Source organism: Telmatherina bonti, assembly GCF_933228915.1.
Source record: "Telmatherina bonti genome assembly, chromosome: 24".
Taxonomy (NCBI): Eukaryota; Metazoa; Chordata; class Actinopteri; order Atheriniformes; family Telmatherinidae; genus Telmatherina; species Telmatherina bonti.
The window spans coordinates 15,818,544-15,845,560 of NC_136633.1; the positions used below are offsets into that span (position 1 = coordinate 15,818,544).

General features: G+C 38.5%; 1 protein-coding gene across 2 annotated transcripts in view; it reads left to right on the forward strand.

The window, feature by feature from the left end:
* The first annotated feature begins 6,004 nt into the window (after window positions 1-6,004).
* stk11ip (serine/threonine kinase 11 interacting protein) overlaps window positions 6,005-27,017 on the forward strand; it is a 39,122-nt gene continuing 18,109 nt past the window's right edge. Inside the window, exons 1-22 of one of the 2 annotated variants that reach the window (XM_079263995.1) lie at window positions 6,005-6,157; window positions 6,444-6,511; window positions 6,692-6,894; window positions 8,022-8,096; window positions 8,230-8,325; window positions 8,413-8,520; window positions 8,601-8,672; window positions 8,752-8,881; window positions 9,220-9,323; window positions 9,438-9,527; window positions 9,790-9,831; window positions 10,848-11,015; window positions 11,148-11,229; window positions 11,304-11,789; window positions 11,869-12,086; window positions 12,264-12,374; window positions 13,192-13,408; window positions 14,786-14,940; window positions 15,045-15,291; window positions 19,828-19,937; window positions 20,661-20,758; window positions 22,870-23,051. In XM_079263995.1, coding sequence (XP_079120121.1) covers window positions 6,445-6,511; window positions 6,692-6,894; window positions 8,022-8,096; window positions 8,230-8,325; window positions 8,413-8,520; window positions 8,601-8,672; window positions 8,752-8,881; window positions 9,220-9,323; window positions 9,438-9,527; window positions 9,790-9,831; window positions 10,848-11,015; window positions 11,148-11,229; window positions 11,304-11,789; window positions 11,869-12,086; window positions 12,264-12,374; window positions 13,192-13,408; window positions 14,786-14,940; window positions 15,045-15,291; window positions 19,828-19,937; window positions 20,661-20,758; window positions 22,870-23,051 — 3,061 coding nt within the window. In that variant the 5' untranslated portion in view covers window positions 6,005-6,157; window position 6,444. The remainder of the gene's footprint in view (window positions 6,158-6,443; window positions 6,512-6,691; window positions 6,895-8,021; window positions 8,097-8,229; window positions 8,326-8,412; window positions 8,521-8,600; window positions 8,673-8,751; window positions 8,882-9,219; window positions 9,324-9,437; window positions 9,528-9,789; window positions 9,832-10,847; window positions 11,016-11,147; window positions 11,230-11,303; window positions 11,790-11,868; window positions 12,087-12,263; window positions 12,375-13,191; window positions 13,409-14,785; window positions 14,941-15,044; window positions 15,292-19,827; window positions 19,938-20,660; window positions 20,759-22,869; window positions 23,052-27,017) is intronic. The other variant, XM_079263996.1, reaches the window with a different exon arrangement.

Below are 27,017 nucleotides of genomic sequence, written 5' to 3' on the forward strand. Positions count from 1 at the left end.
AGTCATCAAGTCGGAGACGCTCGTGGGTCATTTCTTCTTTTTCTGTTTTAACTGATGGCACGGCGAGAAATGATCACGTCATCCTCATCATTATCATCTCCACAAATCCCCATTAGAGACTTACAGTGCAGATTTCCAGATGCCTTTGTTTGCTGGTATTACCAAAGAGATCGGGTGCTTTACTGCTCCAGTTTAAGGTGCAAGCTTGTGCTCAAAAACATAACCCTGTTCCATCTGCACTGCTGCACAGAGTGGCCTGTTTATTTCAGTGCCATCTGCCCCAGCTCTGTGAATGCATAAATTAAAAAAAAAAACCTAACTAGCAAAAGGACTATGTGGAGTGCCTTCATGACATGGAAAGACCTCCCAGCAGTGGCTGACATTGACACTCTATTAAACTTTGCCCGCTGCTACCAACTTATACACCTTTCTACAGTAATGCCACTGTGCACGTATACAGTAATGTTTCCTATTGATTGGTGAGGTCAAACCTTGAGGTGTCATGCCCACCCACAAAACAAGCTCCTATTAACTCTGCGCAGTACAGTAGACTAATAGCTGTTTATCCAAGGGCCCAGAAATAGGAATGGTATGCGTAACCCCTAACTCCACAGATATAAATGCAGATTATTTTCTTTTGTGGGTGCACACGTATTTAATATTATTTGGCCCTATTCATAATCTGCATCCCGAGCTCGACTTGGGGGTGCAGAGAGAGAGAGAGATAGAGAAAGGGCACATTTGAAGCTGGCCTGCATCTCAGGGGTGTGAGTCAGGAGGATGCCCAGAGGGCTGTTTGCACATAGAACCTCATATGTCATTTTATGAAACCATGGATGGAAAATCAGCAGAAGAGAAGGCCCGGCATTTTATAAATATGAGCCTGGGGGCGAGGATTTGTGTCTGGGATGGTCACTAGCTAATAGGCTGAACAGGCCGCGGGACCTGCCCATGTGTGCAAAGTAATCCCCACCAAGGCCAGTTACTTAAATTCCTCCCCATGGAATTGTTAAACAAACACAAACTCTGGATAAACTTTACGTTGATAGAGGAAGCTAAGGGATCACGGATGGACCAAGGACACATAACAGTATACGTGCCTCAGCGTGTGGACACTGGGAGTGTTATATGCATGTAATTGCAGTACAAACTCACTTGGCTCAGGATTTTAATAACATCTTATTTTGAGCCCATATGCCCCTAATATAAACATCTAATTAATAGTTTTGAACAAACACAAAATGTATTTGCAGGTAAAACACTTCCTTTGAAGACACCAACTCACAAACACAGCTAAATTTGACATTGCTTCTTACTGATCAGTGCAAAATATCCTCTACATATAGACAAGATTTTCACATCCCGCACCACCCAGCGGTTGTCCAAGCCAAGGTAATTCATTTAATTTGTGCTTTTTATTTTTCCTGCTTCACTTGCAGACCGTCTTGTCAGTGGCGACAGGAATGGTTTTATCTGATTTATACACTTTAAAATGCACTTTATTTACAAAGTTGCATGACGTAACAGCCGTCTTATGATACAAAATGCAAATTTAAAAATGTAACACATGTACTTTTATGGCTGCATTAAGTTCATATGATCTCAAACATGCACTTTTTGTACATATTTTATGTTTTCTGTCTGACTTAGATGGCTAAATTAAAGTTCCCTTTGCTTGCTATTCTAATTTGATTGAGGAAAAGTTATATGATTAGGGGGCCAAACCAGCTGGATCGTGAGCTCATTTTGTAACCACAGCTTTCAAAATCAGTTTTCATGCATGCACAGTGAACCAGCTATCCATGACGGTCCTGTTAGCAAGCCGTTTTCACTGAATGGAAATGTTTACCAAATTGTTGTACATAAATCCTTACATGGAAATGTTTGCCTCATGATCCCAAATGGAAAAATGCTCACGTGTGTGTGTGTGTATGCTTTTAAAAAGAAAAAAGAAAATGTGTGTAGTGCCCAAGTGTTATTTTGCTGCTTAGCAACAAATGGTGAGTGTGGAAATTAGGAAAGTTCTTGTTTTATTTGCTAATGCAAATCACTGTAAAGTATCAGTCATGAAGCCATGTTGCTGTCATGTATTCCCCAATAAAAAAAATAAAAAAAAATAACAAAGACACACAGAAAACTGCTCTCCTAATGAGTTAACACAGAGGTTTAAAGGTTTAGAGTCCACAAGTTGAAGCTCCAAAACTGATATGTTGAGCTCATGACAAAACACAAACATGTTTATTTGACTGGAATACATCTGAATATTTACTATTTTTTAAGAATATCTTGCAAATTATTTACTGCAATTTCCTTGCAGTGAACATGTTTTAACGTGTTACTTTCCAGGACATAGACATTGGTGTTTACACATCTCTAAATAAAGTCATACTTCATATTAATTTGTTTTCTTAAGGAAATGTGTTGTTTTTATTTAGCAGTGTCGCATGTACATGAATATTACTACTTCAGCAAATACTTAGTTCTGCTTTTTATTAATGCAATGATATTGGCATTTGGTTGGACCAGTGTCTGCCAGCAGGAGATGTGGTGAAAGTCTCAGGCGGGTAAGAGTGACACATGGAGTTTATGAAAACCTCAACAACCACAAGTGTGCAATGATGGGAAAAAGAATTCTAGGTTTAACCCTTTACAGATGCACTAAAAACAGAGTAAAATCATACATTACTAAAATGCTTATTGCAGATTTTCTCTTTTTTATTAAATGAACGGTTGGATGGAGTTGATGTTTTGCTCCTTGCAGGGTCAGTGAAATGTTGGCCTTTATTTGCCTTTGCAGAAAAGAAAAAAAAACCTAGGCTTCTTGATAGACACCACCACCTAGTGGCCGCGTGCGTCGTCAACTTCTTTCCTTTCTGTTCTTTTCTTTTTCTTTTTCCTCTTTTTGTTTGGTTTTAAGCAAAAAAAAAGACGACTGTATTTTTTAAAAAGCTGTTTGAATTTTTTTTCATCTCTGGTTTATTTTTGTATCCTTTTTGAAATATAGAAATAAAGGATTGATCAATAAAATTTAAAGGTTGAGTATGTAAGATTTTCAATATTTTCAAAATAAATTAACTAATAAAATAACTACAATCATAATTAGATAGTTTTTTGAACATGTAGGTTCCAGTCGGTCCATATTTGATGTGTTATTAAATTACAAGTTTAATTAATGACAAAGACCTTTCTTAAATGTTTGCCTACCAGTAAAAAAAAAAAGTGCTTTTTGTCATTTGTCATTAATTAAACTTGTAATTTAATAACACGTCAAATATGGACAGACTGGAACCTACATGTTCAAAAAACTATCTAATTATGATTGTAGTTATTTTATTAGTTAATTTATTTTGAAAATATTGAAAATCTTACATACTCAACCTTTAATAACTATTTTTATGGAGCAGGGGAGTCAACCACTGATCTGAGCATGGGAATAGTCCGTTTTCTGCCGTAAAAGTTGTGACTCATTGATTAGCTAAATGTGGACTGGGCCATTGCCATTAAAATGGAACATGATAAGAAGATTTTCCTGATTTTAAATGTCTACACTCCATATGAAAGTTATCAAAATGAAGACTAATATCTTAATAGGCTTGGTTTTATAAATTCTTTTTCTCAAAGAAAGTGAATATAACTGCATATTTGTAGTGAGTGATATGAATGCCGATATTTCAGATCGACAGTCCCTATTCAGAAAACATTTAACCCAGTTCTGTCAAGATAGCAAGCTGATTTTTTCTAGTAAACAGATCCTGCCAGAAGATAGTTATACATGCAGTAGTAAAGCCTGGCATACTACATCTGTGCTGGATCACTGTATATGTACAGCTGACGCTCACGAGTGTCTAGAAAAAATAGAGATCTTGCGTAGTTTGGCTACAATTGATCACATTCCTATTGTTGTGGAATTAAATATTGAGGATTTACCAGAACTGAGCATTCATCTTGATTGTGGTCAAAGAGAGAAATTGTGCCAGACTCACTAATGATGAACAATGTAACTATAATTTGGTGACGGATACAAGTTTACGTACTATTGATATTCAGCATGACACTATTCTTTGTGATAACATTAATTGTAAAAGTCAGGAAGATAGTGATAATCTGTGTACCATGTATGAAAAAACTGTGAGTTGTTTGAATCATGATGCTAAATTGTTCTGTCAAAGGAAAATTAAAAATCATAAGGCCAAACCAGGCTGGTCTGAGTAGGTTTTACAATTTCATGCTGAGGCAAGGGAGGCTTTTAAAAACTGGGTTGCTGGGGGTAAACCAGGAAATGGTCCTTTGTGGGAGTTTTAAAAAAAAATCAAATGCTCAATACAAATAAGAAGCTTTTTTTATTAAAAGAAATGAGCAGACAATGAGGGCAAAAAAGCTTCAGCAGAATAATGCTCATGAATTCTGGAAAGAAGTGAAGTTTATCAATAACAGTAAGATGCCAAAGGCATCTGCTAATAATGAATCCGTTGGATGTGGATAATGAGAAGCAAAAATTGCTAAATTATGATAGAAACATTAAAGTGAACTTTTTAACTGTGTTAAGAGTGATGTATTTTGTGTCAGTGATGATGCTGTTAATGATAGACCGTGTATCAGACCTGATGAAATGCATTGTGCCATTGAGAAACTGGCTTTGAATAAAGCATATGACCTCGACCACATGTCAGCAGAACACCTAATTCATTCATTCATTAATTCATTTATTCATTCATTATCATCACCACTTGGTTCAATTAAGGGTCGCGGGGAAGCTGTAGCCTATCCCAGCAGTCTTTGGACGAAAGACCAATCCATCGCCTATCCATCGCAGGGCATCAGTAGAACACCTGAAATATGCAAATCGAAGACTTCATGTTCTACTTGCTACCTGATTTTTGGGTCTGCTGAAACATGGTATCCTACCTGATTCCATGTTAACAGTCTTGTTGGTGCCGGTAGTTAAAGAAAAAGCAGGTAAAATATCCAGCATGGAGAATTATAGGCCTATTGCCCTGGCTGTCATACTTTCCAAAGTTTTTGAGCAATTACTTCTGGACCAGCTCCATGAGTACATCATATCAACAGACAATCAGTTTGGTTTTAAACAAAAGCACAGTACAGATCTTTGTAAATATGCACTGAAGGAAATTGCCATGAAAGACAGAATGCTACCATATTGGTGTGTTTTTTGGATGCTTCTAAAGGTTTTGACAAAGTTATTCATTGCAAATTGTTTGGCAAATTACAAGACAGAGGGGTTCCTTTGTATTATATATATATATATATATATATATATATATATATATATATATATATATATATATATATATATATATATATATATATATATATATAAATATATATATATATATATATATATATATATATATATATATATATATATATATATATATTTAATTATATATATACATATATTTTTATATATATATATATATATATATATATATACATATATTTATATATATATATATATATATATATATATATATATATATATATATATATACATATATATATATACATATATATATATATATATATATATATATATATATATATATATATATATATATATATATATATATATATATATATATATATATATATATATATATATTACTGAATGTAAATCAGGATGCAAAACGTGTAATTGTCTATGTATCATCTGATGTATCATCTGATTTGGTTATCCTGTCTCCTTACAGTGCAGGTTTGCAGCAGCTGCTTCAAGTCTGTGCAAGTTCTGGTGTGCAGTATGACATCATATATAATCCTTTTAAGAGTGTTGTCATGATTGCTAGAACCAAGTAGGATCAGAAACTAATATTCCCTTCATTTTATTTAGCAGAACAGGAGTTAAATATGGTGAACAAAATTAAAATATTTAGACCATATAATCAGAAATGTATTTATGTTCAGTATTTGTTTGGAATGAACATGCTTTTGGGTATATTGAGGCCACCGTAGCAGCTTTAGCTGCTCACGTGACAGGAAAGAAAAATGTCAACATCACAGCGCTGATCTATGAAACCAATAATTAAACACTAAAATGTAGCTGTTTTTTTCTTGTAATTTAATTTAACATGCTGTAATAATAATCTGTCACATTAAGACCTTGATGTTAAATATAGTTTTTTCGGCAGTCGCTGCACAGGTAAATTATTAAAACGCATGTATTAGCAGAGCTAATGCTAGCTGCGGTAAAAGTACAGTTTTGGTGGCTAATGTTAGCTAACATTAAACAATGAGTAATTCAGTTTAAAAGGAAATAAATGTCAGCAAGGATAGAGCTGTGTTATGTTATTTAAGTGGCATGTGCTGTTTTACAATAACTACATAGTGGCAAAGTGTACTTTGGGTTTGTGAGCTTTTAGTGTTTAGTTTTGTAGCATCTTTTGTTGTTCCTTATTAAGTGTTTTTGTGACATTAAATTGTTACAGGATGGCTGTTTCTCACCCAGTCCACTCCTCACTTGTGCACAGCTTGGCCACTCTTCTTCGCGAAAATGGTATGTTATGATGGCCTGCCTTTGAAAAAATAATAATACACTTTTTATACCTATCCTCTTCTGAACTGTCAGTAAATGTACTGATTTTACAATATAAAGCCAGTTTTCTCCAGCTTACTAACTTGTAATAAGTTGCCACTGCTTCAGGTTGTCTACCACCAAGTTGTCTCCTTCCTGCAGGTGACAGAGTGCTGGATGGCAGCAGCATACTGACTTTGCCAGCTGCTAGCTTGCAGCAGCTTACCAGTCTCTTTGAGCATCACTTGCTTTCCAGGAGCCAGCAGCATGGCTTCCTGGCTCTGCCTTCCCATCCAGCTGACACTGCATCCCTGTTAGAGCTGCAGTTCCTGTTCGACATGTTGCAGAAGACCGTCTCCCTCAAGGTGAATTTGGGAATCTTCTCAAACACGAAAACAGCACCAAAACATTTGCTTTTTGAAACCACTGTTATGTCTAAACTTAAATTGTGTGTGTTTGATTTTATGTATAAATTATACATATTTTGTAATATTTTGGATATATTTTTATCCTGACTTTTTTTTTTTTTTTCTCTCCACCACGGCAGGTATATTTTACCCACATTAATTTGTTTGTTGGCAACCTTAGGCTAAAACTGATGCGCAGGTTTTTGTGATTGTTTTTCTGAATCTGGGTTTTGGTCTAACTCAAAGTCCACAAACTTTGGGAGTGATCTGGAAGGAATTGTGGAAACAGGGATTTTTCAAAGTATTCTACACAATGTGGGTGGAAATGAGCTGCTTTGCATAAGACTACACTCTGAGTGCTTTTCTAGGTCGCTATTCTGACTATTTAACAATAAAGCTACACAAGTTACAGTTAACAGAATAAATATGGGCTTAAAATGCAGAATTAGTGCATGTTTCTTTTAAGGATTTTTGCCTTGAAATTGTAGAACAGCATTAGGACTTAATGGATCTTTTTTGCTACACGGATTCCCCTGTTTCTTAGGGGTTCAAATGATACAATGCTTAGCGGAGAATTGTAAACATACAATAAATTTCTATCTTTGTGCTGATTGTGCCACTTGCTTGTGGATCTCTATATCTTTTTGTTGGATCAGCATGTAAAGCTTGACAACACTCACATCAGGTTATTAAGTTGGGCATTGCAGATAGTTCCTTTTTTTTTTTTTATTATTTCAAGAAGTCCCAGATACCTGTTGCGGTATATTTTGGATAAGAATCTGTCTGTACTGAGAAGAAGCATTCATTTAACGTCGCTGCATGTGATCATATAGCATATCCACATCCAAAGGATCCAGGCCATTCAGTTTGTTTAAAGCCTGAATGGCATGAAATTATGATTTTATTTCTCAGAATATGTTAATATATTGATGGTGCTGACAGATTTAATTTAATATAAGGTTAAATGATCACAAAACTGTTAAAGATAAAAAAAAATAAAAAATAAAATAAAAAAATCAGGCCAATAAGTAAATATAACTCTAGTGGCTGCAGCTGTGATTATGTATCCTGATGTTTCGCTGCAGCTCATCAACCCACAAGGAGTGAGACTACAGTCTATGGTGAAAATCTTCCCTTTCAAGTCGCTGAAAAGTTTGGAGGTAGAGTACGAACCCTTTTCTACACTGATTATTTCTAGTTTTCTGTAAATACCCCACACCCTTTTACTCACATTAGTCGTTACTGAAAAACTAAGCACCTATAATGTTTTTCTATTTATTTGTTCCACACTAGCTGAAGAGCATCCCTCCACACCTCCTGGAGGGACTCAGAGGAGTTTATTCCCAGCTGGAGGTTTTTACTTGCTCAAAAAGCCTCAGCTCCCTGGAGGTAGATGTAATTTATTGGTCAGCACCTGAATAACATACCTTGTTTTGAGAGAGGATCAAGAATAGCATGTGCTGCTTTGCTTTTCAGGAGCTGCTGTCTTTGTGTGGAGGAGATCTGAGCTCTGCGCTGCCTTGGCTGGACCTTCACACCCTTAATTTTAGCTACAACTCAATTGTCTGCCTAGACCAGTCACTTGTAAGACGACAAGCACTTGTGCAGCTTTAAGTGACGTTTCCCTCATCTGATTGCAACCTTGTTCCTTCCTCCTTTCATAGAGTTTACTGAATGTCCTGAAATCTTTGGATCTAAGCCATAACAAGATTCAGGAATGCGCCGAGTTTCTAAAGGTAGCATGTTTGCTCCATTAGGATTTGCTTATTGCTTTTTGTGATGCTCATACCATCTGCTTGCATTGTTTCCTCTCAGCCCTTGAGCGAGCTGGAGCACTTGAACTTGGGCTACAACTGCCTGCAGAGGGCGCCAACGCTCGGTCTGAGCGCCAGAGCCAAGCTCTCCACGCTCATCCTCAGGAACAACGAGCTGGAAACTATTAACGGTAAGGTAGGCTGGCATCAGGCAGGAGTTTCTTATCGAGTTCCTTAAACAAAGACAAATAGCTGTGGGGTCAGATCAGGCTGAATAAATGGCCTGATCTGACTGAGAAGAGTGAAACAAAATGAAACCGCACCATATATGTACATCGGTTTTTTTTTTGTGTTTTGGAAGATCTTCTGTTTGCCTTGGATGTTGTTTGTATTCTCACGCTGAAGCTTTAGATAAAGTTACACCTGGCTGTTTATGGTGTCTATCCTGAGAATCCACTTCAGCGTTTGTGCTGCAGGTTTGTCTTATTCTTCATCTTGTGCCTATGTGTGAATTTTTTGTGCATTGCAGGTGTGGAGCAGTTGCCCTCGCTCCAGCATGTTGATCTGGCGTACAACCTGCTGTTGGAGCACTCCCAGCTGGCTCCCCTGTCCTTGTTGCACTGCCTCAACACAGTAAGATACACATATATCTTGTGTATGTCAGGTTGTCATTTTTAAAGGGCACATTTAGTTTTTTGTGAGAATTGCACATCATACCACATGATGAAATTTCATGTTTTGTTTTAGTTGAACTTGGAGGGAAACCCGCTGTACTTTCATAAGAGCCACCGCACCTGCACTGTCCGACACCTCTCCCCAAAGGCTGCCAGCCACAGAGTAAGAGTACAATGATGTCTTCATGTGCGTAATAACAACACTCTGAAGCAGAAGATCTAGGGAGAGAAATTAACGGGAAGTTTGGATGATTTTAAGAATTTGAAGCCATGAAAAATGAATGCAAGGCAAAGTGTTTCTGCAAGACGAGCTGCAGTGCAAACGTCCACTAGTTTGAGGAAGGAAAGACTTCAACAGGCCTTTGTTGACTTTCTTTAGAAACTGTTCCTCACGTTATAAACGCGACTTTTCTGTTTCTTTACAGCTCAGACTTGATGGTTCCCCGCTGTCCTCTTCAGAACTGTCAGTAAGTCCGTCACACAGAACAACTTTAAGCAAGATGTTATTTGTAAATGCAGTCTTGCTCTGGATTCTTGGCAAGTTGGGATGAGTTTCTTTTTGTATATTCAGTTTCAGCTCTTTCTAAAGGTTTTTTTTTTTTTTTAAGTAATTTAGGTCAGAACTCATCTCCAGGCTGTTTTAAAACAGGTCATCTTGTTCTTTTTTTGTGAAATGCTGAAAGACCGTCACACAAACCCAGTTTTCTCACATTGTTTATGTCTACAGTGGCTTGGTAATCTTCTCGTTTCATCCTTTCTTTGATGCATTCTGTATCGGAGGCATGAAAGCAGCCTTAAACATGTTTTCATCACGGGCTTCATTTTATTACATTGCAAAGTAATCGAGTATTTTAATGAGATCATTCCAAAGATATTATTGTGACTATTTCATTTTCTATTTCATACATTTTCTGTATACGAGGAAAAAACATGTTATTATTTGGTATTTTTTATGTTTATCTTTTTCTTTTTATGAAATTTTTGTTTGTATTTACTTCTTAAGATATTCTTACAAGGGGTGGAGAATCAAATAAAAAAATTGAATATCAAGATTTTTTGATTCACAAAAATAAAATATTTTTTTAAATTAAAAATATAAATAATCCATCATAAAATTTTTGTCATTTTTATTGTTTTTATTGATCCTTTTACTTGTCTTCTTGGGCATCATAGCAGCAGACTGATGGTCTGGCTACTGTGTTGTTTTGTCCTCATTGAAATTAAGAAAAATGATGAGCAAAAAAAACCCAAAGATTTCAACACTTTTTTTGATTTTAATCTCTGCAGAAATCAGCAACATCGAAGAATTGCAAGAATTTAAATCCGATCGGCACCACAAAAAAAAAAAAAATCGTAATAGAATCAAACCGGGACGAAAGCATTTTAAACTGTGTTTTGCAAAGAGATAAAATGATTATATTACATCTCAGACATAATGGTACTGCTAATAAAAACCGGTTGAGGTGGCTTCGTTTTTCTGCAGGTTTTGCCGAAAGCAGGCCAGCTGATCGTCCAGGTGCAGACGCCGCCCGCAGCTACCGTTCCAACTGAACGCAGCGGTCAGGAAGTTTCCAGTGGAGCAGGGGAGCTGAGCGACAGTGTGTCCGTTGGAGAAGTCGGGGTGTCTCACCTGCGAAAGAGGAAATCTCGGGTAAGATTGAGTCTTTTGTGTTTTATTTTGTTATCTTCAGGAAAAACAAAGTTTTTCACGTCATCTGGACTCACGATTACATGCACATATATTACGCAGACGGTGCTAAAAGTCTTACCTCTTATCTTTCAGAGTAAGGTGAAAGTACGGAGAGCCAGCATATCCGAACCGAGCGATACTGATTATGAGGCAAGACGCCCGTCCTCTATTCACGGTTAGTCATCCTAAAATGCCAACTACCTCTTCTTGTTGGTTTATTGTAAAACACGTACAACATTCCTCCACCAGGCATTGATCTTCCCCACCAGCAGGAGATCGAGCGAATGTCCAGTTTCAGGGATCAGCTGGGGGAAGACTGGCTGAGATACCAGCACCATCTAGATGGAGGACCGACCCCTACCATCACAACTGTCAGTACGAATCAGCCAGCCTCTCAAACGGTCTCCAATGGCCTCGATGTCTCCGTCCAGTGTCCTCCCACTGATCCTAGCCAGCAGACATCCCTGTCGCATGCTTTGGAAGGCCTGGAGGACCTCCCGCCACCGCTTCTGTCCTCAGAACCCAAACAGGAGACGAATGACTTGGAGCAGGATGTAGAGACAGAGTCCACCTTACAGTGGCCCAGTTACAGCATTCAGCATTCAGAATCGACCCTGGAGGGGAGCACGGTGGACGGCCTAGTGGCGAGGCAGGCGTCTACTCCAGATTCCCAGACGTCTGATAGAGCAGCAAGTGGAGAAAACAATCATGAAGAGGAGGAAGAGGATTTAGGAGGTAGAGTTGCTATTGAGATAATAATTATTGCTAAAAAATCAACTATTCTGATCATGTTTCTCTTTGTCATTCTCGTCAGTGGATCTGTGTCACCCGCTCCTCGTTGGCGTCCTGTCTGACAAAGAAGAGGAAGACGGCAAAGGTCAAGAGGAGAGGAAGACGAGAAGGGAGGTGTTCTTGCGCGTCAAGCGCAGCCTGGTGCTGGAGGTGGACATGCAGCACGGCCAGGAGAGATGTCGCCTCAAGCTGGACAGCTTGACCCGGGTGGAGACCACAGAGGCCGTGTGGACTCAGGGGGTAAGAGGAGAAAGACAAGCATTGCAAGAGGATGAAAACGCACGGACGTAATTATCCAACACCTTTCAAATCCATGTTGGCAAGAATACAAAATCGATGGAAATATTTGGGATTCTAAACACAACTTCAAACTTTTGTTTCAGTATAAAATTTGCTGCATGATTCTGCCTCTTCCAGGACACAGAGAAGCTGCTTCCAGCTGTGGAGCTTCGTTTCGATTACATCAGCAAGGCCAAACAGAGGAGACGCTACGTCTTGTTGGACGATGACCCGCAGCAGGCGGCGCAGGTTCGCCGATAAGCTCACACACTCCGACATCATGCATGCACATGCTCTTTAGACCTCGCTGGGCTATAACTCATCCTTCCATTCAGTCACAAATCTTCTCAAATACGAACCCACATGCAGGACATGCATGACTTTCAAGGCACAAACGATGAAGCAAAGCAAACCCACGCACAGTAAATCCACTTTATCCTGCTCTGTGAGTCTCCTCAGGCTTCCACCTTACCTCACATCCCTTTTGTTTTCTGTTAGACTTCACCCTCCCACTGTACAATCTGTACCATATTTACTTGCTTGTTCATGTTGCGTAAGTCGAAATCTGCGCCAGATCGAGTTTTAAAGCAACAGAGGAAGCCGCTTTGTGATGGCTTTCCTCAGCCAACATGTGTATTATGTGAAAAACACACATACCCCCAACTGTAAAAGTGGAAAGCTAAATGAACTTGTTGAACTTGCACCATGGCTTCTCGTGGAAAAGCAGCCTATCATAGGTAGTTGTTAGTTTGCAAGCAGATGTAATGGATGTGATGCGGGGTCAAAATATTTTGGAGATCCAATAAAAAAAAAAAGCTTCGAATGTTTTGAGTTTGCAGCCTAAAAGACAAATTTACTCCAGATAGAGCCTTTTAAAGTTATAAAGCTGTTTGAGAAGATTAAATCAGCCGGGGAGATTTGGAACTTCTTTGGAAAATCTACTCAGACAAATTTTTTTGCCAACTTTTCTGAACTGGCAGACTTCATTTCTGGGCAAACGTGAGTGAAATTTTCGGTTTGTGCAGATATTTCAAAGTGTAAAAACCATTCCTGTCGTCCTCGCTAGGATCTGACTGAGGTGCTGTCTCATCTGGCGGAGGAAAACACGCGGCGAGGATCCGTGCTCGCCTCCAGCTGCGTTCGCCTGCAATGCCTTCGCTGCAGATCAGAGTTCGCGCCTCGGGGTGAGGCTAGAGGAGGGGTGAGGAGGAGAGAGGCCGTGATGCTTACAGAGGGGGAGACGAAACGGCGCGCGGAGGAGACGGCTGAAGCCGACTGCGAAGGTGGGAGCAGTGCAGAACATTTTGCATTACTCACTCTGACAAAGTGGATTGTAAATAATCATGAAATAAATGATATTTTTGTCAGGTTTATTGGGAGAAAACATCTTAAGTGAGAGGCGTAATAATTTAAAAAAAAAAAAAAAAACCTGCACAAACCACATCTTTAAGGATTAATCATTCCTGACAACTGAGTCACTCTCACTCCGATGAATCAGTCGCAGAATCTTAACGATCCTAAAAAGACATCTCGACTTAGTCAGCTGTTGTTCTGAGGCTTCTTCTTCTAACAAGTTTCAGCAGGGTTTTCGGCTCAAATCAAAGATAAGACAAAGCAAGAGACAAGGTCACGTATCTGGAGTCGCAAGTTCGCTTGACGTCAAAGCCCCATCAGGCTCCCCTTGGTAGTCACACAAAAGTCTGGTTTCAGACTCGTTTGAGCGAAGCATCCCAGTAGTTATCTCTTCCCTCTTTTTTTTCCCCAAGCTGCCTTCCCACCTCTGTAATCAGCACAAGACAGATAACACCCAGGTCCTTGCAATCCAACCAACCCGGACATTAAGACCTGCTGAGGCACGCACAGGGAGCATGCAGGCTTTGTACGACAGATGTTTTGGGGATTTTGTGAAAGAGCGATCCTTTATTATCAGGTTTAGGTCCTCCTGTTCTGTAATTTCAGGCAACAAATGCCTTTTTTTGTTCGCACATGTCTGAACTTAGACATGTTTGCCTTTGGGTTACGTAAATTTATGTCCTGCAGATGGGGAGGGAGGGGGGGGAGCAGCAGTATGTGTCCATATTAAAATGATTGCATGAATGTTTTCTGCCATTTTTTAAGCATATTAAGGTGCTTGGTGCCAAAAAGGGGACCAGCAACCATTCTCTTCCTGTCTTTATGAATAAAAAAAATACATTAAGAAACCTTTAATATGCTCATTCACAGCCTCATCGGTTTAATTCAGAATAGATTTAAGTACTTTAAGATAAAAAAAAAAAAAAAGATTATTTTCTCTTGTTGTGTAGTGAAGTACCGCTACTCAATCTACCTGTAGCTTTAAGGTACTTTTCCCAAAATGCACAAACAACAGCGAATAGGTTTGAAGTAGCTGGTTGTTCTTAAGTTTTGAGGCATCTTAAGCTAGTTCCACAGAAAGCTGCATGTTGCTTCGTTTTGTGGTAATGCCATGAAATGAGAGGAGAAAAAGCAGACTCACCGATGAGGCGTAGAAGCTAATTAACTCTCCTTAAGTTTGGACGTTTGTCGTCTTCTCTAGTTTTTTTTTTACACATCCAAAAGGCCAACGAGGCGATAAGAACGGAAAAACTCCCAAGTGGTAGAATACGACCTTATCATTGTTCCTATGAACTTTACCTTTTCAGGAAGTAGTCCCACTTGTCCCGAATGCAGTTCTGATCACGTGGTTCAAGTGATGGACCAATCGGCTCCCTACAGCAGCACGCCGAAACATTCGCCAAAGCCTGATGCTGAAAACCACCATCCTGATGCAACGCAGGGCAACTGGGACGCCAACAAGGTCCTTCTAAACCCCTCAATGACTCTTTTTCACCTGCTCTAATTAAATTCACCCACTTTCAAGCAGAAACTCCTCGGTTTCATGTTATCTTTTCACCTTCGCAGGACGATTACACAGATGCAAGTAATAGCAGCAGTCCCATGCTGGAACCCACCACCACGACAGGGGATCCCACATTCGTCACAGCACAAGGAAGCTCCTTCTTTATTGGGGATGGTCTGGGTGATAGCAGGAGCCTTTCGTACAACACAGGGTGCCAAAGTAAAGAGGAGCTAGCAGGAAGCTACCACTACTCTGCTACTGGTTCTACACCACCTCAAGCCAAACCAACAGGCCGATCCACGCCTAAAGGTAAGCTTCCTCTAGTCCAAGTCCAGGTTTAGATGTTTTCTCAAGCTCATACATTTACCTCACACCGCTGCAGTTTATTCATCCCATCCAGTTTGCTTGTCAGAAGCACTAAAAAGCAGATGTGTTTCCATTTATGGAGTAACTTTATGAAATGGACTAAGTGACGATTTCAAATTATGTAAAAACTTTATTTAGTTTAAAGAAAAAATGTACAAGAAATTTTTTTGGGATCAATATAAAAAGAAGAAAATTCATGATTTATTTTGCTGCTTTATATTTTGCCATCTGTGTGATGACTTTCAGTATGTAAACTGTGTATACAGCCGTATAACTATGAAAATTCAAGACCGTAAATAAGGAGTAGGATTTAAATAAGCCTTGGGCTTCCTTCTGCTCCTTCTCAAACAAGGTATAATGTTACATAAATGTGCATTCTTGTTTTGTATTGTATATGTGTTTGAGAAAAAAAAAAAAAAAAAGTTTTTTGCTCCCCTACAACTTTTAATTTTCCTAATAAAAAAGAAACATGGCTGCAAGGCAGAGCAGCCAAGCAAAAAGCAATTTGTCTATCTGATTGAAGATCTTTTTTTAAAAAAAAAAAAAGTGCCAAAAGCAAATTAGGTCTTTTTTAAGATCAGCCATGTAGTATTTTCTCAACTTGACAAGACAAAGTATACAAGCGACAGCTGCAGCATTGTACAATATACAGCTTGACAGCTGAACCAGGTTATCAGAAAGATAAATAAATAGACAAATGATGTCAAGCACTTACTTTTTTACATCTAAAACAACATTGTGAGGTTGGCAGGGCCGTTTATTGGATTATAAGTGGTATTTTACTGCTTCTGATTCGGATTCTATGCTTCAGATGTGGCGTGCGGTCGAAACTGTTTACGTCAGCTGACAGATTTCCTTCCTAATTGGAAGCGAGTAGAGATGGGAAGTATTTGGATGTCAGGGATTTTGTGCGACGCAGAAATCTTTGAACGAATCTCGGTGACAGCGTCAAAACTTGCGCACATCTGTCTGCCATTTTTAGATGAACGGCATGGTGAATGTGCAGCGAGACAGATTGGAGTCATTACTGGAAGTGATGGGAGAGAAATGAAAGGCTTAGAAAAGAAGGACTGGGCTGTAATGATAGCTTCTTTTAATCTCTTTTTTTATTTTGGAGTTCTTTCATTGCATAGTCGGTACCATGCAAACCTGTCCTTGCGAAACCACAAACTCACGCTGGAGACGGCTCAAAACGATCACAAATGCTGCATATAGGATCTTTTGTTTTATTGTTGACACAGTGCTGTCCCATTGTTGTAAAGCAGAGCGCTAATTTTCCTGTCTTTTTGAAGAGCTTATCTCTAAAGAAGCATCAACATGTGTGTGCATGCATGCACCTTTTAAAGAGAAAGTCCTCTGACGGTTCAGATGCCGTTTTTTTTGGTTTTTTTTTTTTTATCTGATCCGAGTCGGAGAATCAAAGACTGCTGGCTTATTTTGGCCTCTGTGGGTCCACGCTCTGTCATTTTTGATTAGCCGTAATCATTCATCACTGTTCAAATAACTTCTGTTGCTGTTCTTTTGTGGATTTATTGCTCTTAAATGCCTCTCTGCTTGAGGGCTGTTGGCTACCGCTGTGGTCTGCTGCAGTAAAAATCTGGCTACGGCTTCACAAAAGCCAAGAAATATGTAAGAATTTCCACTGCTGCCAGGAAACTAGGCCTTAGCTATTAATGAAAGATATCATTTGAGGGATTGAATGAAGGAGCCAAAAAAAAAAAAAAAAGAAAAGCTGCTTATTCATTAGAGTGGTTCAGGCTATATGTTAATCTGGAAATGCAGGAAAAACAAATTATGGCAGCAGATTTTTGCTCGATGTCCTTAAAGGAAAATTCCATGTTTTTTTTGTTTTTTTTTCTTAACCAAACATGATACAAAGGATCTCAAGTGCATTTTTACAGAGGAAAAAAGTCCTATTTTGAGTTGCTGTAGTCTGAATCTCAATGAGAGAAGAGCCAGTTGCCTTGGAAAGAGTGGAGTACGAAATCTTAGTGATACAAAATGAGTTGATGTGTGCTCATCCAGACTGTGGTGAAACATCAGCAGATGAATCCTTCACTACAGGCACTTGAAGGAAGCAAGCCGAAATCATTGCTAGAAGTGATAGGAATAGATTTAAGCAGCCCTGTCTGTTTTTAATCAGTTTAGCAAGTGCAAATCTCCAAGAGGAAGCAATGAGACATCTTCTGGGTTTCCATAGTTTCGTATTTTAAAGACAGGAGGAATGTTGAGGCTTGTTATGTTACAGACCTGATTGCATGAATGGGGAACAAACAGCTTTGTAAAAAGCATCTGACCTGGCAAAACATTTCAGAAAACGGTTCCACTGACTGGGATTCATAAATAATCTCTGTCCAATAAAGCAGCCTTCCCCCAAACTGGTGGTCTCAACCCCCATGGGATCCCAGAACAACGTTGAGGGGTTGCCAGATCATCGTGGAAAAGAGAAAGCATTGTCGACATTTATCAGATAAATGTAGGATTTTTATAAGGGCAGTTAAAATGAACACATTAATGCAAAAAAAGGATCTGTGAGTTAGCATATTAATTCTTTTCCACATTATTACATGATCACAAACATTTTCACTCATGCCATATTAAAAAGCAGTTTATGATTATCTTGGAGAGATAAGCACATTCTGGCATGTGGGTGCTTCCACCCACTTTACTCTCCTTATTAGTGAATTTTTCAGATATTTTTCAAGTCTCATTTAGAATTTCAATTCTCAGGTGATCAGAAACAAGTTACTGCTGTTTTACAAATCTGAATTTCGCCCAGTCTCAGCAAGAGAAGCTGATTTTCAACATATATCCAGCATTGTTGCTCCTAATAACATAACCCACCAAAACCACTTAATCATACTCATTTATAAAGATTTTATATGCGTGTGTTTATGCAAATGTCTGTTTTTTCTTTCTTTCTCTCTCTATCTCTCTTTTTTTCCTCTCTCTGTATGTTTTCTTTCTCTTTCCCTTTGTCTTTCTGTCTCTCTTCTATCTTCTCCGGTCTGGTCCAGCAGTAGAAACTCTGTATTAAAATTACACAAAATAAAGAAAGAAATAAAATAAAAATCCAGAAAATCAAGAGGATCATCATACCAATAGTGCAAAGTAAATTTACTCAGCTGAATACAGCATCCAGACCATCATTCTGCTTGCTGAAATGCTGGACAAGACATGAAAAAAAATAAATAAATAAAGATTTTGATAGTTTCAGAGCCTAAAGGGATTACTGCAGGAGGACTCGTTTCTGGTCCAGACCACAGTGCTGGTCCAGTTCTTATTATGAGTAAAAAGGCTATTAAATATTTTAATTGTTATTTTATTTATTTCCATCCTAAAGATTTGTATCCAGTTAGTGCAGCTACTTTTTCTACCTAATTTCTAAATACTCTTTTTTTTTTTTTTTTTTTTTTCCCCCCACTCAGTAGAAACATGTCTGATCCACATTTCTCTTTTTTGCAGCTTTTCAAAGTACATTTCAGATATTTTTCTATATATAATAAAAATCTGAGATTAAAGTAACACTAGATAACGTTCCTACCTTAAAACTCTGCTTCTGATTTATTTTGATGGCACTTTTGTTGTGTACATTACTGGAGCCGTTGTTGTTCGACAACAACAACCAAGGTGAAAAACCACACAGCTGTTTTTTCACAACCCAGAATCACATACAGCAGAATTTTACTTTCTGACTCCACTTCGTAGGAGAAATAACAGGATATAAAGACACTGGCCCCTCTTTGCTTCTGCTGATTTTCTGAATCAGCAAAAACGAAGAGACATGGTATAAAACGTATGCCAAAATAGCCGCCATTAGACAGCTCCAAAGTTCAAAGTTCCACCTTGCCTAATTGTTTCTGTTGTGTTTGTCCTTTATCTTAAACTATGTGAGAATTTAAAGGCTCTTTAAGATGTTTCAGTCAATTCAGATACCTGAACCTGGCAGATTTAGATCATGCATCCATCAATATGGCTGCTAAAATCACTTTTTTTTTTTTTTTTAAACTTTGCAAGCACCAGATGAGATCGCAGCACCGTAGACTGTATACTGTATAAAAACACGGACGGAGCCTCCATGACGTCGCCCACAGGTTTCTGAACAAGAGGCCACCTCCAGCGGTTAAAAAGTGAAGCTGATGCATAACACTGAACTCGAGTTCGCTCGATACCTAGCGGATGAAGAGGGAACTGCAGTTTTATGAACTTCCGCATCGGCTTCACTTGAAGCCGCCGGAGGCTGCCGCTTGATCAGCTCTAAGAGCCAAATGTCTTATTTCATCAGAAAGATAAACATTTCCATCAGAACCATGATGATGATGTGAACTGGCTGCAGTAGTCTTGCTCATTATGTTGAATTGTAAATATCAAGGATTTACACTCAAATACAACTAATAAAAGAAACTTTTACGAAACTATGTTTGTCTTCTGTGTGATGTGTGAGGCTAGCTGGGTTAATCTAGCCTGACGTGTTCGTAGATGACTTGGATCTGTTGTCGGAGGACTATGAGGTGGTGGATCATCGGCTGAAGCTTTTCTTGGATGTTGAGGTCTTTGAAGAGGAAGAGGAGCTTCAGTCTTACCTCAAGGTTGGTAAAAAGAAAGAAAGTAGTGCATTAGAAGTTTATACTAATTTATAAGCAGTATTATTCCTAAGATCTGTTTGAATGGCTACTTTTAACCAGTCGAATTCAGCAATCTAGTGTCTTATGCAGGATTTAGCTCCTTTTTATGAAAACTGATGAAACTTTACTGCACTTCATCTGCGGTTTCATAACAGTCATCCGAGATGAATGCAGTCAGTAAATCATCAGGAAGCCGTTCAGTCTAACTCCTCTTCCTCAGAAGCTTCTTTGACAAGTTTATGCTCTCCTGTTGTCACTTAACGGAAACGAATAAATCGGAAAATCTTTAAAAACCCAACGCATCCTGGAAGCCCCTCAAATCAGCAGACTGCGGCTTCCTTCTGTGAGACGCGCGAGTGAAGATGGAAAAGCTGCCGAGCAGGATTCAGTAAGCCACAGCTGGAAACTGGAGGTCTTCCTCCATTCGTCTTAGTTATGCATACTCACCCACTGACAGTGATGGCTCGATTTTTCACTTGCGGTTTTTCTTTTTGTGTAATTTAAGAGGAAATGAACAAAGTTTCATTACAAAGTAAGATCTTTTTCATGATTTATGGTTTAAATTATAGCTTAAAGAGGCTTATTTATCATAGAGAGGGGGAAAAAAAACCTCATAAAGCAGCTAATTTTGATTACATTTGTTTGTAAATGTCCTGATGCTTAATTTTTCCACCGATTTTATTTCAGATGTCAGCTGTCAAATTTGGGGAACCTGGGGAAATTCCTTCGTTGTTGGTTGTGTCAAATCTGCGGCTCTATTTCCTGGAAATGACATCAGATGGCAAGTAAGTAAAGTTTTGGGGTTTATCCGTCAGTCTTACTCTTGTCGGACAAAACCTAAATGCAAAAAACTGCAATTTTCATACATTGTAATTATTGGAAAATTGTCTATGGTCTACAGATGATTGTTTGGCAGACCCGGTTTCCAAAAGGCATAAAGTTAAAGATTTAATGTTTTTCTTGTCTTAAGAAAGATGTTTTATTTGCATCTTCTATGCATGTCTGTCATAATTCAAATTTAACTATATAATTGCTCTTATTTGAGATAATTGTCATCATTATGTGTTAAATCTGTGTCAAACATCAGGGAGGAACCACCAAAAATGCTATTTCAGCATCATTTTCCAGCTTGAAACTTACACCATTTAAATTGCATGATACCATTTAGCATTTTTTTGCTGAACATTATATATCAAAATGATATCATGCCATTTAAATGGTGTAAACTCATAAGATGTAAAGTCTGTCATTTCAATCCTGAGAAATCCTCTCAATGTCTTAAATTTAACAGTGCCGAAACAAAACCAATCAGCAAAGACAGGCAGGACAAGGTCCACATCCTGGCCTGTGGTTGCCACTTTTCTTTTTAACTGTTCCTGTTTTCTTGAGTCCTGCTTGTTACACGGCTGCGACTTTCATAAACATCCGCATCAACATTTATGTTGGAATTAACTAGTGTGCCAACTTTGCACTGAAATACCCCCGGTTTGATGGTGCATTCGCTCTTTAGCCTGCAGGATGCCGTTTCCATCATTCCCAAAAAGAAAGTACTTGTTGAATCAGACTTATGGACAGTTTTGCATTTTCACCTTCGTCCACTATAGATTAAGGACAATTTGGACAAATTCCACATCTTTATTCTTTCTCTCTGCCCAATTTCCCAAAGTCTCCCCTTGAAGAAAATCTCTTGGCTCTTAAGAAGAATTAACATTAACATTGTGCGATGCCAACATAGACTTTTTTTTTTAATTAGTTATTAGTTTGACATCAGACTGATGCAAAGCATGATAAATCCTTTACTGTACCTAACAGTCAGAGGGCTTCTTCTGCTTTTGTCGCTCCAGATGTCCATCTGATCTCCTCTGTTTCTGTAGGTTCTGTTATTTTCATGAAGTCACAAAACTGCCTGTCGGAGTCCATGCCTGCTGATTGGATAAAGTTTAAGCAGCGACTATTAAGCTTTAAGTCCTCATAATAATAATAAAAAAGAAAAAAAAATTTTTAAATGAAATGGACCTCTTCTGTGTGGCTCTATAATTTTACAAAGGTTTCTCTCTGTCGTTTGGAGATTAGCTCATTTCTCATTTATTCACAATAAATGTTCACAGTTTGCCAAACCTTTGCACCTCCCTGTGTTTTGTCACTTTTAGATTTAAAAAAAAAAGACACCCTGTGCTGTATTGTTATTAAAATGTCTCTGCTTTTGTCATTTATGCAAGTCTGACCTCTGCTGTGGGCTCAACTGGAATTCTTAGATGCTGTATTGTGATGGAAGTGCTGTAAAAAAAAACAAAGCAGACAGTGATGTGTTATCAAGCAGTATTTAAGGTTTCACTAGAAGTATGATTGGCTATAAAGAGACCAAATCACAGACTCATTTATCAAAGCAGGACTGCAGATAAGGATGGTGATGCAAAAGAGGGCGCCACAATGCAGTTAGCTGTTGTCATTATTAAAGGGAAAAACTCAACACCCTGTGCTCAGGATGTGGATAAAATTGCATAACCTGCCCAGGTTTCTAGGTCACATCTTGAAAACACATTGATTTCAACGCCTGCGAAGGCTTTCTCGCCTTATTCTATCTATATCTCTTCTTGTTTCTCTCCTCCGTCACAAAGTTAAAAAAAAAGCTGTTTGTCCGTCAGAACAGGAAGGACTTCAGACATGAGCCCCTGCTGTGATGCTTTCTGTTTATGCAGAGCATCAAAACAACCTTCTCTTCCTCTTTGACTTTGTAAAAGACACTGGGATTCTATACTTTGGCTTTACCAACACTTCCACGTGTTATTGTGGCAGCCACACCTCCCAGTGTCAGAGGTTAGGTAAACCATTTAATCGGTTTTCGTCTGGTCATTTGTTTTCTGCACTTTATCAAAGTCCTATCGTTTCCTCCCAGCGGAGGCCTGCTCTCTGATTGGCTGCAGAAGAAGGATAGCTACCCAATCGTGGATCTCAGCTACCTGGAGGTGGGGCTGGGCTCCCAGAGCATCCACATGGAGTTCGGAGACGGAGATGTGGCCTACACACTTCTCGTGAGGGACAGTGTACGCTGCAAACGCTTCTTTGGCCTCTTAACAGGTAAAGTGAAACTCTACCAAACACAACCAAAGTGGAAAATATGGACGTTTACGGACCTTTTTCTTTCCTTGTAAACCCTGGACTCACACCAGGTCTTGGAACAGCATGTTCTTCCCACAGGCATCCTGCCACAGACAGAGCAACCCGACTTACTCCCCTCACACACTAATACTAAACCATATGTGTGCTCTGTGACGCAAACTTCTTCCCCGTCTCCCCCTCTGTAGTCAGCTCACACAGGCGGAGTACATCCTGCCCACACCAGATTGTCTGCAAAAGGGGGACCAGAGGCTGAGAGGAAAACCTTTTATTAGACAGGGGCTCCTTTTAGGGCTCGGAATGTCTGGAGAAATATGGAAAATTGATTTGGCGCTCCCAGCCTCTAAACATTTGGAAAGACAGGAAGATATCCTGGAATTTATGGAAAAGTAGTGCAACACCGTCGACTACTAAATGTTGTCAAACCAGCTGGTGTATAGAATCATGTAGGGTAGAAATGAAAAATATTCATTTAATATCTTTTAAATGAGTTTTTTTTTTTTTTTTTTAATGTAGTGGGGTTTTTTTCTGTCAGGTTGTGGTTAAAATAGTTTTTTCAATTAATGCAGTTATGTATAAAATAAGTTTGAATATTAATTACATATTTATTAAATAAAACATATGAGATGTCATTTCGTAAACTAAAATAAAAAAGCAGTGTGTAAATTATTAACATATCACTGCATTCCAAATTAGTATTCATATTATGGATGTGAATTTAACAACAACTCACGATTCAATTCAATTCTGATTTTTAGAGTGATAATTCGATTCAGAATCGATTCTCGATTCAAACAGATTTTTTTTATTCATAATCATTACACTTAAGTAAGAAAAAGGGCTGATTTCCCAATTAACTTTATTCTTCTGTAAGCTAGAAGGAACAGAGGAATTATTAGGGCCGATTCGATTTAAATTGCAACATGTACAAAAAAATCTTTTTTGCTTGTCATTTTTCTTCATTTCAAGTAGGAAAAAAACAACACAGTAGCTACAGCATCATTCTGCTGCCAGAATGCCCAAGAAGACAAGTAAAAAGATTAATTAAAACAATAAAAAAAAATTCATATGATGGATTATTTTTATTTATTTGAAAAAAATGGATTTTTTGGACAATAATATTGATTTTAAAATTGTGACCCAAAATATCCCAATTTTCGATTTGATTGCAATTGATGCATATTGACGATTTGATGCATATGCTGCTTTTGATTATTGCTTCAAAATAACCAATGAAAATGACAGTGAATCCATTTTTAATCATGAAAGAATGATATTAGGTTACATAAAAATATTCTGTAGGAATCATATTTTTTTGAATCAAATAAAAAATCAAATTCAGTGTTAACATAGGAGACCCTCTTTAATGCCAGCTTAATAACTCTTATCCATTCAGTTTGAAGTCTGGAGTTCTTTTCAGCCTGGATCTCATATGAGGATGATGGAATTGCCTCCCAGGGAGCTGTCCGTAGGTCTGCTGTCATCAGCAGTAGGGTGGAGGTCAGGGGACAATAGTAGCTTTTCTCCATTTACACCAATAGCAACCAAAGAATCAATGTTACATTTTGCAACATGGGACGATGCTCTGTCTTGCATCTCTTGCCAAATCCACTTCATTCCTAAATCAAACTCTTTTTCACGGAAAGAGTGACTTTCCCAAATAATATAGAACAACCTGCTTAAGTAGTTTCCTTTTATTAAGCTCATCTGATAAAGTAATTCAGTCAAACCTGCCTGAGATTATTAGTTATCTAAACGGACAAGAGAAACAACACATGCAAAATCTTCCATAGAAAAACTAAAACCCACATGTTTTAATAGCTGAATATATTAATATTTATATTGATATAATGCCAAGGAGGAAAGACATCAGCAGTTGGCTTAGATAATAACAAATGGGTCCAACCCCAAGATAAGACCAAGCAATGTCCAGAGAAACTGCAAAGTGGCTCAATGACACCAGCAAATCTACAGTGTAATGGTTGGGGAAAGAATTCAGTTAAACGATTCAGTCGTTGTCCACACCTTTACCTGATTTAAAGACTGAGGCAAGACCTCAAAAGAGCTGTGCACAAACAAAATAATGCAAACCTCAATGAACTGAAGCAACATTTCAAAGAACCAAATATCTTGCATAAAGAATGTGAGAGATTGAAGATGCATTCATTCATTTTTATATGGCACTTATACCAATCAGGGTTTCAGCTAAGCTGGAGCAGTTCCCAGCCATTGGTAGGAGAGACACAGGGTACACTCTGGACAGGACGCCAGTACTGGGAGATGCGTTACTGGAATTTATAACTTACTTATGTCTGCTTATGGTGGTTCCACAAGTTCCAAATTCACGTTTTATTCCCACATTTCTGCATTTTAGTTGAATATTTTTTTTTAAAAAAAAAAGATGTTTTTATGTTGCATGTACACACAGAGAAAACATTGTTGCAGAAGTAAAATCTGAAGACCGATCCTTTACACTCCATGAGTGGACATTTCTGTCCCTTCAGACCCTCTTCTGCACAATGTTGCAGATTTAAAGGGGCAGTCTGTTTGAAAGACTATTTAAAAATCTGCTGCCTCTTTGTTCTGCTGCCAAAGTGAGAGCTGAAAGGGGGGTCGGGGGGGTGTTTTCAGTGCCATGTGCATTTCACCAAGATGACTACCAGGCTGAATGTCATGCATGTTGGTGGAACATGGGTAGGGACTACACACACCAAACACCCTTTAAAGTTTTGTTTCCCACTTACACCAAAGAAACTTTCTTTTCCTTCCGGTTTCTGTGGAGCTTTTTTCTTTTAGTCTAAACCATAAACAGCTCTTCAACTGGTTGTATTCTTTGTAGCAATCTGGTTCCAGATTGCTTTCAGCAGGAGTACAAAGTGTCTTCAGAGAAAAATTGATATTTTATTTGAAACCCTTCAGGTGTGACTTTGAAATATAATGGTCATCTAACGTTTCCAATAAGAGGATCTTCTTCTGTCCTCTGATCAAAGATTACTAAGGTGGTTTGGTGGCATTCTCTTTGTTCTTTATGCCAAATTAACGCGATTCCAGCTGTTGAAATATTTTGCCAGAAGAAGTACGGAAATGCTAAACCATAACAAGACTTGCTTGTCGTCCAAAAAGGCTTCTGTTATTTGGACAAAGTTGAAAACCGCCGCTGGAATGATAATGGACTCCGTGGCTGGAAGACACAGAAAGGATGTGGTTATATTTGGGGCAGTTTTCTGGAACTTGGGGCTTCTTCTTCAAACTGTGTTTGACACAACTTTATTGAAAAGTGACACAAGGCGTGTGAGGTCTGAAGCCAGTTGTTTTCTCTCACAGTTTAGATATGTTCTCAACCTTTTTTTTTTTTCCATCAGGTATTTGTTGGAGCGCTGGATTTGTCCCGCAAGCAAATTGAATAGTTGCTTTGGAAACAGGAATTTGAAAATAATATATCTCAGCTGTCTTGCATATCAAACAGTGGTGTGGTATTTGCTTTCATGTGAGAACCATCAGGGGCATTGGTGTTGATGTTGGAAGCAGTTGGAGAGTCTGGGACTAAAACAAGTGGAAACTGCAGTATTGACATAGACCAGAGCACCATCCGTGGTCCATTTGTTGCAAGCTTGGTTCTAAACATGCTCGGTCTGTCACCTTTGCTTACTTGTCTTGCAATTCTAGGATGGCACCTTCCTAAACTGTCCATGTTGGTACATTATTTTATCATAGCTGGTCTGACACTCGCTGTTTCTCCTCAAACATGTCACACAACCCCAGCAGTATAAAAGGCTTTAATAAAGAGAGATCCAACTTTCTGACACCTTCACTCAAAAATTTTTTAGAAAAATGCTTTTTTTTTAACTAAATGTTTTTGATTCTTATATCAAATGAGTTTGACTGAAAATGACATTTGATTTGCAAACTATTTAAAAACGCCAGACA